General features: G+C 39.6%; 1 protein-coding gene and 1 non-coding gene across 3 annotated transcripts in view; one reads left to right on the top strand and one right to left on the bottom strand.

The window, feature by feature from the left end:
* LOC133021483 (partitioning defective 3 homolog B-like) overlaps nucleotides 1–12,937 on the top strand; it is a 199,548-nt gene that overhangs the window by 56,026 nt on the left and 130,585 nt on the right. For both annotated transcript variants that reach the window (XM_061088344.1, XM_061088345.1), the window contains exons 6-8: nucleotides 2,632–2,702; nucleotides 11,199–11,282; nucleotides 12,599–12,724. In XM_061088344.1, coding sequence (XP_060944327.1) covers nucleotides 2,632–2,702; nucleotides 11,199–11,282; nucleotides 12,599–12,724 — 281 coding nt within the window. The remainder of the gene's footprint in view (nucleotides 1–2,631; nucleotides 2,703–11,198; nucleotides 11,283–12,598; nucleotides 12,725–12,937) is intronic.
* Nucleotides 8,968–9,039, bottom strand: trnae-uuc (transfer RNA glutamic acid (anticodon UUC)). The gene has a single exon. It is a non-coding gene; the product is annotated as a tRNA-Glu (tRNA).

Below are 12,937 nucleotides of genomic sequence, written 5' to 3' on the forward strand. Positions count from 1 at the left end.
GTGGCAGCAGGGTGAGAGGTCAAAGGCTAAAGGCCATGTTAAGAGTGCATTAGTGGCTACCGCTAACATTGAGCCTTATTGACCTGTTTGTCTGCATATGCTCACACAAACACGTGCACTCAGCAGGCGCTGCCCATCCACACGCACATGAACATGCAGACACACATACAGATTCATATTGAATGGCAATTCTGATTGTTTAGACAAACATTCCTTTGTATTGTTCGCCAGAAAGCTAATTTATAACTAAATTCTTAAGGCCTTTTAAGTGTTTTCCATACAATTTAAAATGCCTTTAATTTAGAATGAAAAGAAATCAAGATATTTTTCAAGTCAGGGTTAATGTCTGATTTCAGTAAAAATATATATTATAAGTTGCCTCTTAAATTTCCCTCCTTATGTTCAAATGTAGCACACATTCTTTTTAAAACTGTACTTTAGACTAAAATGCATACATGCATATAGTCATATTCTTGCAATCCTAATGCATGTTGCTTTGGTGTGAATAACAATAATGGACATCTGAACTAAACCTTAACTTAAGGATGTGTTTTTTCACTTCTTGTAACTGTAGATTGTTTTCTTCATGTACTTACTGTCTTCAGTTATAACAATAACACTATATATATATAATAATCACACCTGGGCTCATAAGAGGGTCAGAAATAATGATTGAGATCGGGAGTGAAACCGTAACTAATGGATTTTGTTCCACAAATAAGAAAACCTCATTCTGAATCACGTCTGACATTTGATTTTAATACTAAAAATCAACATTAAAAACTGTTCTGCTGTCTACTCCATATATGTACATAAATATGTGATAAAGAAGCATATTTGTTGATCCAATAATCACAATTTTCCACATGCCTATGATCATATGTCACCAGAATGAGAGAAGGGGAAAGTTGAGCAGCGCTCGTTAATCCTGATACGGTAACAGTAGAAGAATAGAGGCCAAAAGGTAGAGAAACGCAATTACAGCCTCATTTGAAATATGATATTAGAGGAGAATGTTGGCGAATATATAATGTGATGTATATAATGTATATAACACAGGAGAACACAGGATAAATCAACATCTGAGTAACAACTGGTGTGGATTTATCTTTTAACAATCTCTAAGATTTAGCTTTTAGACACAGAAACTGGTAAAACAGCAGCTGGCACAAAGTCGATTAGTGAGTAGAACATTTACAATACACAAACCTTGTCATATATATATATATATATATATATATATAATGGTAATGATTCCTAAGCCTTTCAACAAACGTGTCATTGAGGCTTAATATTTTACCATAAACTTTATTATGAATTACTATAAATTAAAAGAAAACACAAATAAAACATTGCTTGAGAATAATATATATCAAATATCATTAACATAAACTGTTAACTTGAAAATAAACTACTGTTATATTCCCCACATGTAGCACCAAACAGAAATGCTGAAACCGATTTGTCTGCAAAAGTCTCATATCAGACGATTTCTATCTGCAAGCCGATAAATCAGCCGGGCTCGAGTATCCGTATGATGTCACATACATAAGAATGTGTGACACTGTCATTTATTAAATATTAGATTATTCATCTCTCTGTCACAGTTGGACGGTGACGTGTGATGAAACCTCGTCCCTGTGGAGCTCACCTCTCTGTGTCGAGCCCCATGTCGTTGTATAAAGTAATTATTACAGCTCCCCTGACTCACACTTACACCCGTCTTCCTCACACCCACTCTCTGTCTCTGCGTTGCCGTATCCATTGACAGTGTTATTGATTACTGCTTGACAACACTGTCTTCTTGCCTTCGAATAATAATTGGTATTGGTACATCATCCATCCATCAATTTAGGAGCTCCTTCATTCATCACGTCCTTTATGCTTGCATTCCTGTGTCTTTCAAACTGCAGCGACTAATTGGTTGAGCTCAGGATTTCTTGTGGGCTGAAGTCCATTAAAACCCAAATTCAAAACAGGGTTAGTCTCTTACTTTCTCCACTCAATCCCTTATTCCATTGGTCAAAAAACCCACTAACACCTTTCATATACTCCTGGGTCACATCCATCTGCAGTAGACACTGATTTTTTAAACGGCTCATGCTTCTATTGGCAGTGAAATGTGAAACCTGGGTAATTGCGCTAATTTCTTAATTTACTCTTTTATTTTGGAAATCTAGAGGTTAGCGCTGCCGCCTTTCTGGCCATTGTTGTGACATGCACTGAGGATAAATAACGACAAATGTTTCTTCTTATCGTGTGGAACGCAAAAAAGGCAAACTTGTCTTCTTGCAATGGAAACGGAGTCGATATCTTTTTAAATCTGGTTTACTAGTGTCTAAAACAACTTGCACCTTCTAAAAGAAACAACCTTCTAATTTTGGTATAAAAGAGGTATTAGTCAGTAATTGCGTAACTTTTTGGTTTGTTTATTCCATTAATTAGTGAATCCATCTGCTCACGTCCCATATCAATGATATCTCCAACGTTTTAACCATTAATCCTTCCTTTTTTGTCTTTAACATCATGACAGGTTGAACTTGGAGCTGTTTGTTCTCTCATTGTATTGTCCCTTTTCCAAATGCCAATTACGGACCCGGCTGAAAGGTGTTCTGTGTGTTCTCTCTGCAGGCAGCTGCTCCCGCAGCGGAGGGGCCTGTAGGGATGGAGCGAGCCCAAGGAAAACACGTCTTCGGTAGCAGGTCAGTCTGTGTGTTGCTCTTGTGCTCAACTCCTCTGTGATGTGGAGTTTCGTTTCTGCTCATCGCGCTGAATAACTTCACAAATGGGTTTGATTAAATAATCTCAAAAACCGACCATCTGTCCTTGTCCTTCGGACTCTGTATGTTGCACAATTTTTCATATGCTTATGTTTGTGTACATTCATGTTTATTGATGTTTATTTGTGTGTTTCTGCCCTACTTTCCCTTCATTAAAGCTCTATTCCAATGCAGATCAAGGCCCTTACAGATATAGTTAGTGTTTAGAAGCTCCATCATTAGCCTGCTACAAAAGACTTTCAAAACAGGGTCAGGGTCACACACATGCATACACATGCACACACAAACACACACACACACACACACACACACACACACACACACGTACACACGCATGCACAGAGTCTGAAGGATAAACAGCTACAAACAAACTTTCATCTGCTGTGTTTGTATAGGGAGACACAAGTTGTAACACACAGGCATAAACTAATGACTGCTGCTTAATTAAGTGCTGGGGATGCGGAACGCTCAGTTTCTCCCGTGAGCCTTTGGATCGTGCATGGTAGTGATTGTGTGTTTTCTTATTTTAGCAGTGTGTGCGTCAGAAGAATGTGGGGCTTCTAACACCCAGCAGGGACAGACAGTTGCCATATATGTAAGAAACATATAGATAAATTAATGAGTTATCTCAATTAGGACTTTCTTAGATTAAGATGGTTGCTTGTGCTGCTAAATCCATTAATATTCCTGTTTCCATGTAAGCATGGCATCTTAGCTTTCAAATCCCTTCTACACATTTCTGTTCAGCATCCACATCCAAACCATGACCAATGTCTACATGACCAATACAAAAGCAAAAGCAAGCCTGTAAGTGGGCCAGCGGTGATTTAGAGAAAGTGGCTGTTACATCATTGACCAATGTGCTGCTCTGTCTGACAGCGCTCACCTCTGCTAATGGAAAGTGTTTTACAAATAACAGGTCAGCGTGGTCAGGTAATTAATTGACTGTTAATTCATAAATACAAAGAGAAAATAATAGATGTAGTTAACCTGTAATAAGAGGAGAGTTACAGCTTTGTGAAAAGAATAATGTTGACCTGTTTTAGCCTTTCTCTCTCTCTCTCCATAGCAACCACAAAGCACAGTCTGAGACTAGGTCATTCACTCACACACTATCCTCATACACACTCATGTTCATTGTATAATGCAAAGAGGTCTGGATGGTAACTGAACTTTTCTAATGTCTACATTGAAATCATGACCATATTCAGACGTGGTATTAACATCCATCCTGTGTGATCCGAGCTTAAGTAGTGAGATGTGATCACAGGTGGTCTGTTCAGCATACGGACACATTCTATTAGCTGGATGAACTTAATTGCTTCCTGGGCCATATGTGAAAGACTAACAAGCGGACGTCCTCTGACCCATTACAGTTCCAACTTCTCAGTGTCCATATGCTGATTTGATTTTGGCCACTGCCACAACATTTACACTTATCACCACATAATTGATGATACTTTTCATGAATCAACATTGTTCTAAAGTAAACAGAGACGCCAGATAATTTGTAAGAAAGTGGACCAGACACCTGAAGACACTCAACACAGCATAGAAACTCTAAAGCCCCTAGTGTTCGTTGGTGTAATTGCATCGGCTCTGTGCGTAGGCTGCTTTTGTACTTTAGCTTTTGCTTCGACACAGAAGCACAACTTGGGCTCTACTGTGATAAACGACCCTGTGACCTGACATAATGATGAGAAGCCAATTGTTTTTAAAATAATTAAAGTAGAACATGTGGACGGAAGTGAATCACAGAATAGTGTCTGACAGTTTAAGTTTTATCGTCCGTTACGATAAGTGACACTTTAATGCAGTCAGTATAAAGGTCATTATTTTAGACACACACCCTCACAGTCGTTTTCCACAATAACTTTTTTTTAATACACGTCCTCTCATGTATACACACTCAGACACACACAAACCATGTCAGCTGTGAGTAATGTAAAAGTGATGTAATGGTTTTTGTGGTCGCCAGGGAAACGATCCTTGAAATTGCAAAAAAAAAATCCAAAATGAGCTCTGGAATGCAGCTATAAATATTGTAACAGTAAAGCATACGTTAAGTAAATGTGTGTGTGTGTGTGTGTGTGTGTGTGTGTGTGTGTGTGTGTGTGTGTGTGTGTGTGTGTGTGTGTGTGTGTCTGTATACAAGGTTTTGCTGCTGTGTGTGCGTCTTTCAGTGTCAAGGTACACCTATAAATACAGTAATGGCTCATCATAATTTTAACCACACAGCACCCTCACCACAAAAACTCATTACCTTTGCATCAAAATGTCCTTTTTATACAGGGAAAGCGATTTACTGTAAATTGGTTAAATGAAATAGCATTATTACCTGTGTATTATATTTCCTTGTGAAATGAGGCTGTGCATCGGAGGTGTTTTAGAAGCTCGGAGGTGAAAAGGTAAATAGGTTTCACTGGATGCACACAGACAAACTGAGAGTGAAAGGGGTTTTCTGTGGTTAACAGAGTTTTGTTGTGTTATTTGTGTGAATAAGACAAACCTCTCTCTGTTAATCTGAACCCCTTTTGGTATCTTTCTTTTTGTCCTTAATGTTTCACCACAAAACATTCTGAAGGTTAAAAAAAACGCCAACATTTTTCAGGGTCAGAACCACTTATGTGTTTGTCAGGACTTTTAATTAACCATAGGGGAGTTCACTTTCGCCAGTAAACAAGATACACAGAAGTCACAGTTGAGACACACAGCCAAGCTTCTACTCCAGTTGTAGGTACATCAGCTGTGGCTTGATTTGCTAACATTAGCTGTAGATAGAGAGTTTGTATTTTGCACAGCTGAAAAAGAGCCTCCCCCCTCAAGACTGTGCACATGATCTGTTTCTTTTTGGTTCAGTTCATCTCTTTCGTATTTTCAGATAGTGGGCAGATGATGAACTGGTGCTAGTGGTTCCTAAGAACCCACTGTATGTCTGCTGTAGGTGTTGGCTATGAGGTAAACTAGCATAGCACATCTTTCTGGCTTACAATAAATCCCTTCTACAAATCTACCAGAGTTTGAATAAAACAAGAGGATCATGTTGTAAAGTCATTTTACTATATATTGGCTAGGGACGGGAATCGGCAGGGACCTCCCGATACGATACTATCACGATACTAAGATGGCGATACGATATGTATTGCGATTTCTCTGGGTATTGCGATTCTGTAAGTATTGCGATTCGATATTACGATTTCCTGGGATTTCTTTTGGTTATTTTTTTTTTTTAAATACTGGACCATGGAAAAATGTTGAATCATACCTTCAAATACAACACAGTCAAATTCATTTAGAGCTTTACAAGTTTTATTTCAAATATTAACATTAACTTAATGACTGCCGGGCAGCCAATAAAGAAAATAAATAAGATGTGCCCTATTATTGTATAGCCCCTGTCAACTACACACAAACTGACAGATTAAGAAATGTATGCCACTTAGGCTTCTTTTAAACAATAAATAAAAGGTAAATTAAATAGAATGAATAAAAGTTTACTTAAAATATAAACTTTGAAATAAACAAAAAGTAGGCTATTGTTGTTTGCATGTAGCCGATGCAAAGCTAGTGCTTGGGTATGTTTAGATTCTTGTGCAAAAACAAGAGCTGGTCAACATGCTCTGGGGTGATGTTGCTCCCCCAATATATCCCCCCGGTATAAACCAATAAATATGTATGTTTTTTTTTTTTTTTTTAAATCGATTTGGGAGGCAGCATGGCGATTTTAAATCGTCATTCACAAGAATCGCGATTTGTAACAGAATCGATTTTTTTGGCACTATTGTTTTTAATTCTTTTCTTTTTATACCATAACCATATTCATTAGTCAAGCTCAGGGTGAAACCAACACTGACTCAGGGCAGTCGCCTGAGAAACAGCTGGCACATATCAAATGATCCCATTGCAAAATGTAACTTCATCAAAATACTAGATTACAATTATCTCAGAAAAACAGACCTCAGGGTGTCACGAACAGTGAGACTGGGAGACGCCTGAGGCACATGAAATTGTTTTCAAGGAAAATGAAACAGAAAATACAACTCAGCTCGGACTTGATTCTCAGATTATGGCTGATTTCAAGAACTGAAAAGAGAGAAAGAAAACAACGTGTTAATAACACAAGTAACCTTGAATAACTTAACATTTAAAAGGTGTCGCTCTGTTAATGATATAACATTAATCAGGGAAAATATGACGCAAAGAGTTTAATATGAAACTTGAACATCATCAAAGCAGTTTAGCCAAGCGAGATTATCATAGAACTCAAGAGAATACTAAAATTGTGTTGGGGGGGTTTGAGTCCACAAAACACTTTTGGAGTTTCAGATGTAAACAGCTTTTCAGCCAAATCCACAATAATTGAAGTAACTGGAAGTAAATCCTCAAATATAAAACATAACGTGCCTCCATTCTGCCCGTGTGTTGTCATCACTCCCGCATGAACAGGCAGGTGTTCCTAATAAAGTGAGCGTGTTTCCTCTTTAACCCACTAACACAGACACACACTGGTTTTTCACTCAAACGTTTTATTTCATCAGATTCAAAGAGGTTTTTACTTGCTACATCTTTCTTAATTGATGAGTTGTAATGTAGTGAGGCCAATGTTATTAAGCTGTGAGCTCATTTATTCATCAAACAACTTCTTTATATAGTATATTTTTATTTCACATTTGAATGTCTGTATTTCTGTGTTTGCACGTATTACTCTTCAGCAGTACTGTGCACCTATACTGGTTTGGTTTCCCGTTGCTACCCACATCACTGGTGCTCTCCCCTTTGAAGAAGAGCTTAGAGAGAAATAAAAAGAGAGAAAGGGGAGCTGATAAATAAAAAGAGGGATGAGAGGGTGAGATGTACTGAGAGGAAAGGTAATGCATATCCTGCTCTTTTGTTATTTCTCCTCTGTGTCTGTCCTTCATAGTGAGGATCAGTGAAGTGGCAGGTGGATAAAGAGAACACCTGCTCTCTTCATCTCCCCCTCTCTGTGTGTTTGGCCTTTTCTCTCTCTCTCTCTCTCTCTCTCTCTCTCTCTCTCTCTCTCTCTCTCTCTCTCTCTCTCTCTCTCTCTCTGCCTCTTGTTCTCTCACATCACACTCCCTCACTTTTTTCTCAAGTCTCACCCATTTTGCCTCTCTCTCTATCCCCCCACTTAATTTTTTGCATTGATGCAGCCTGTCAAACATCTCACATAAAAAAGGGATATGCAAATGGATCTCAAGTGTGTGTGTGTGTGTGTGTTTTCTAGTGGGAGGGTTTGAGATCAGAGCCTTAGACTCAGGAAGGCATAGAGGGAGGGGTTGATGTTATTTTTCCTCTAATATTAGTGCTATTCATTCATTAGTCCAGTCTAATTAATTCTGAACCACCTCCTCCCTTCATTTCACTTTCTTGCCTCCAGTTCTCTCTCGCCTCCTACCTTTTCCCCCTGGCTCTGCTTTCTTCCCTTTTTTCTTCTATTTTCTACCCCACTATGTTTTTTTTGGCCCCTTTTCTCTGTACACTTACACTATGCTAATTATAGCCACGCCAGCAGTATTGATCTGAAGATGGCATTTGGTGAGCCAACCATCTTGATGTAGAATGAAAAATGTCAACACATGTTTGATGACTTGGCCAAGATCTCCAGAGAATGAAGCCTATTGACTGTGCTAATCCCCTGAGGTGTTAAATCATTACTTCAGAGACTTCAGTAATCTCAAGTAGTTACTGCTAGTATACATGAGAAGATATACTGGATTTAGTGCACATTTTTCTTAAGATATTCAGAAAAGCAAGGCACTCACTGGACCTCAGCTCTATAACCGGAGTGTGATAATTTAGAAGTTCAGCTATTTAAGGTGGTGCCAGTCCATTAAGAGATTTAACACTTAACAATCACATTTTAAAATCATGGTCAAGGGTGCCCACATCCAGCAGTTCAGTGTGTCCAAATACAATGACCTCTGTCTTGTTTTCATTTAGTTTGAGGACCTTTAGGTTCATCCATGATTTAATGTTGTTAATGCAATCAAGTAACGACTAATTTAAAAAATTTGAACACACAGAAAAAATAAACAACTAAATCGAGTGTGAACAGGAAAGCACATATAAGTTATTGGTACATTCAGAGGATCCAACATTTGACAACATCATCCCTCCAGTGGTTGTGTAGTCCATTTCCTTGACGCGAGATCCCCCCAAAAGACAATTCCCATGCCGGGAGTCGAACCCGGGCCACCTGGGTGAAAACCAGGAATCCTAACCGCTAGACCACATGGGACAGTGACTTAATGATTTGAGTCTGCGTATTTATTAGCGCCTACTGTATCCTTTGATCTCTAAGTCCATCGATGCGGCTTTTATCCAGAACCCCAAAAAGGTTTGTTGTCTCTTTACACCTTTGTCTGGTTTACTAATCGCAGATCTATGATTGTGCAAACGAGCTGTCCCTATCTTCATCTGTCCTTTAGCCGATCATCTGCAGCTCCAAATCTGCTCGTCAAACCCATCAACGTCTGCTTGTTTTTCGTTTGCTAGCTACTTTATGCTAGACAATGGCAAGTGAAAAACATGGGAGTAGTTCGGACATATGTGCCAGAACTGGTAACCAACTCCTAAAGGAAAAAGAAACAAATATTTCCCAATCCTTGGAGGTTTGGCAACAGTTGTCCTGTACTGAGGTTAGATTTATTCAAGCTTACGTAAGCTCAACTTGAGGTTGAAACTTGGCTGAGCGGTTACTGACCCCCGTCACAGAGTCAGTCGCTGATGGTCCACCAGCCCATCAATGCAGTGACCTACCAGGATTTGTCCCAGGTGGTCAGTCTGGCTAAGGTACAGGCAGGTGGCTAATTATCACGCATAACCCATTTATCGGCATCTTTTTATCTCCCCAAGGATTCCATTCTTTTCTATATTTTTCCCTCCCTCTCTTTCGATATCTTCCCCTTCCTTTTCAGTCTCCCGCCTCCATCCCTCTTCCCTCTGTCATTGACTTCCCCTCTGCCGTGCTCCCTTGTTTCGTACCGTGTAGATTAACTCAAATGTGCTCAATACCGATGAGGCGGCATCAGCTTTTATGTATGTGTTCGTGGTGGGGAAAGAGCAACAGTGACAAAGAGAGAGGCAGAAGTTGTTTATGCACTTTGTATCTCTCCCCTGTTACCACCCACCATCATCAACCACCCTCTACGGAGTTTATCAGCATCTTCACTGCTATCAGTTCATGGATGTTCAGGGATAGATGGTCTGCAGAGAGCGGAGGGGAGACAAAACAGCAGACAGAGAGAGAGACAGAGGGAGAGAGGGAGAGAGAGGGTAGAACTAAAGAGCACAAAACTTAGTTCAGACAAACTCACTTAGAAAACACACACACACACAGAGGGAGCAGAGAGAAGGTCAGGGGAGGATTAATGGCTGTGCTCTGATAGATAAACTAATCAAACAAACAAAGACACACATTAAAACACAGACAGAATGCAAAGCAGACTCTCACTTTGAGAGATTCAAAGAGAGGAAGAAACCCATAGAGATGAATGGCACAAAAAAGTTTTGACAAACACACACACACACACAGAGCAGTCTGTAGTGGTGTGGACTTTGAATAGTGTTTGCATTCCCTTCTCTAAGGGCCGGGTTCACAGACATGGATTAAATCCTTTACAAAATATATTTTTAGCACAATGAGTGTGTCCATGCAAATAATACATCAATTAAGGATAGCAGTTTTCAAAATTAAACTCAGGAGACACATTTTAATTAACGTTTTGTATCAGTTGTTTGTATTTGTGTGACACCACACACTTTTCTCAACACTCTGTGATCAGACCTTCTTGTCTGAACCCTTCGTTTTTCCCCTGTTTGTCATGTTTTTTATTGTGTGCATGTGTGAACTATGAAGAATTAATCTGCTGTTTTTGCATCACAAGCCTTTGTTCTGTGTTCTCCGGGATAATATGTCACGCATTTGTCCCTGAATAGTTGATCATTCAGTATCTCTAAGAGCACACATTATTATTGACAGTGGTTGAATGGTTCCCGTAGGACATTGAAATACTGAAAGGGTAAATAAAATAAAGGTTCACTTGTTTTTTCAAGATATTTTAGGGCACTTTTAGGGTTTTATTGATACAACAGGGAAATGTAAAATGAGGAGAGAGATTGTGTAAGACATGCAACAAGGGCCGGGTTGAAACCAAACCGTGTATGGACTCACTTTTCTCTCTCTTTGAGTGTCTGAATCCTGTATTTTAAACATCATATAAAAGTGTATACTGAATATATTTATATAATCAATTCACATGTCCAACATTTGATTTATTTATCTGGTTACTCTCAGTCAGTAGTGTGACAGACATGATATTTGATTATACTAATATTAGATCTTACATTGTTTTTGTTTCCACTGATATGATTTTTCTGGTGTTTGTGTTTGTGTAGCCTGACCAGAATAGTGGAGATCCTGGGAGAGGACAGTCCCCTGGGCATCCATGTGGTTCCTTACTGCTCATCACTCAGTGGACGGTGAGTTGTGTACAAAGAAACATCAAAATCACTCACCCAAGGTTTTTAACACTGATAAATAATATTTTACAATGCTTTTTTGGATGTGGAATATACTCAGTCACATAGGTTATATACACAAACACAACATATACTAAACTATACTCAGTCCTCAATCTGCCCTTTCACCTGAGAAAACCTGGTCTGTTTTCCAGTTACAGAATGTCCCAGAGTTATATTCCCATAATCCTATTCTGCAATAGAAAAGGCATTCTGGTTCCTGCACTGCAGCACATATAAATGGCAACCACTCATGCACGCTATCACGCCCGCACGCACACACACACTCACACACACACACACACACACACACACACACACACACACACACACACACACACACACACACACACACACACACACACACACACACACACACACACACACACACACACACACACACACACACACACACACATAGACACAATGGGAAAGAAAATTGCCCAGCTATGCAGGGCTTTTATTTGGGTGTGTTACCCAGTGGATGGATGGGGGATTTCCTAAAGGAAAGCAGGATGAATTTTTATGTCTGTTCTCATGACTCACCTGACCCCGCCAATCTCCTCCTTAAATTCCTCTCTCTCTTTCCCAGTCTTGCGCTCTCTCTTCTCTTCCCCTTTTGCTCTCTTTTCCAATTTTTTCCCCTGTGTCCTGTCCTCCCTCTTTCCTGAACCCCTCCTACATCTCTTTCCACCATATACCATAATCTCTTTCACCTTTTCACCTACATTCATCCTTGTGGAGCTGGACTCTTTTCTGTGTCACTGTCATCATTTCTGCTTTGGCGAGGAAACTGTAGAAGTTATGGACTGAGGATACTGAACTTGTTTTTCGGGCTATCCTCCTACCACCTCACTGCCTCTCTGTACATGTGCAGTAGATGTCTTTACTCCTACCTGTGAATCACATTTTAAAAATGTCTGCTTGCCTTTTTATCTTGTCTGTGTGAGTGTGTGTGGGTACATTTCTGAGACCTACCTGTTTAAATTTAACTGTAGCCACTCTGCTCGCACTCTGTGTTTTATCAGTAACTGTGGATCATATGAGCACCAATACGAATTTACGTGAGGACAGTGACTGACAGTTAGGAGTTGTACCTGGCATAGCTCTGTCTGAATAAACCATATGGATAATCAGTTTTCTGGCGCACACACAGTCAGATGTCATTTTAAGAAAGCATGTGCTTTCAGGGATGAACAAGCAGCTGTAGAAGCAATGGGAACACGCTCAACATTTGATCCAGCTTGTAAGCTCGTTTTCTCTCCCTGTTCTTGCAGGTCTCTGGGTCTGTTCATCCGTGGAGTGGAGGAGGAGAGCCGCTCCAGAAAGGAGGGCTTGTTTCAAGAGGACGAGTGCATCGTCAAGATCAACAACAGCAGCCTCATGGACAAGACGTTTAGCCAGTGAGTGCTTCAGCTTGTCTGGGTTCTGCCAAGGAGTTCAACCTACTCCTCTGTGATGAGTTCAGTAGCTCCAAAACCACATCCCTGGGACATCAGAGAAAAAAAAAAAATATGGCTGTCTATACAGTATTTCTAATGTTTCATATTACAACATAGAACTGGAAGTCTCACATTTTGTATTTCTAATAAAATTAATATATACAGCAGAGAGTT

This window comes from Limanda limanda, chromosome 16, assembly GCF_963576545.1.
Source record: "Limanda limanda chromosome 16, fLimLim1.1, whole genome shotgun sequence".
In the NCBI taxonomy this organism is placed as follows: Eukaryota; Metazoa; Chordata; class Actinopteri; order Pleuronectiformes; family Pleuronectidae; genus Limanda; species Limanda limanda.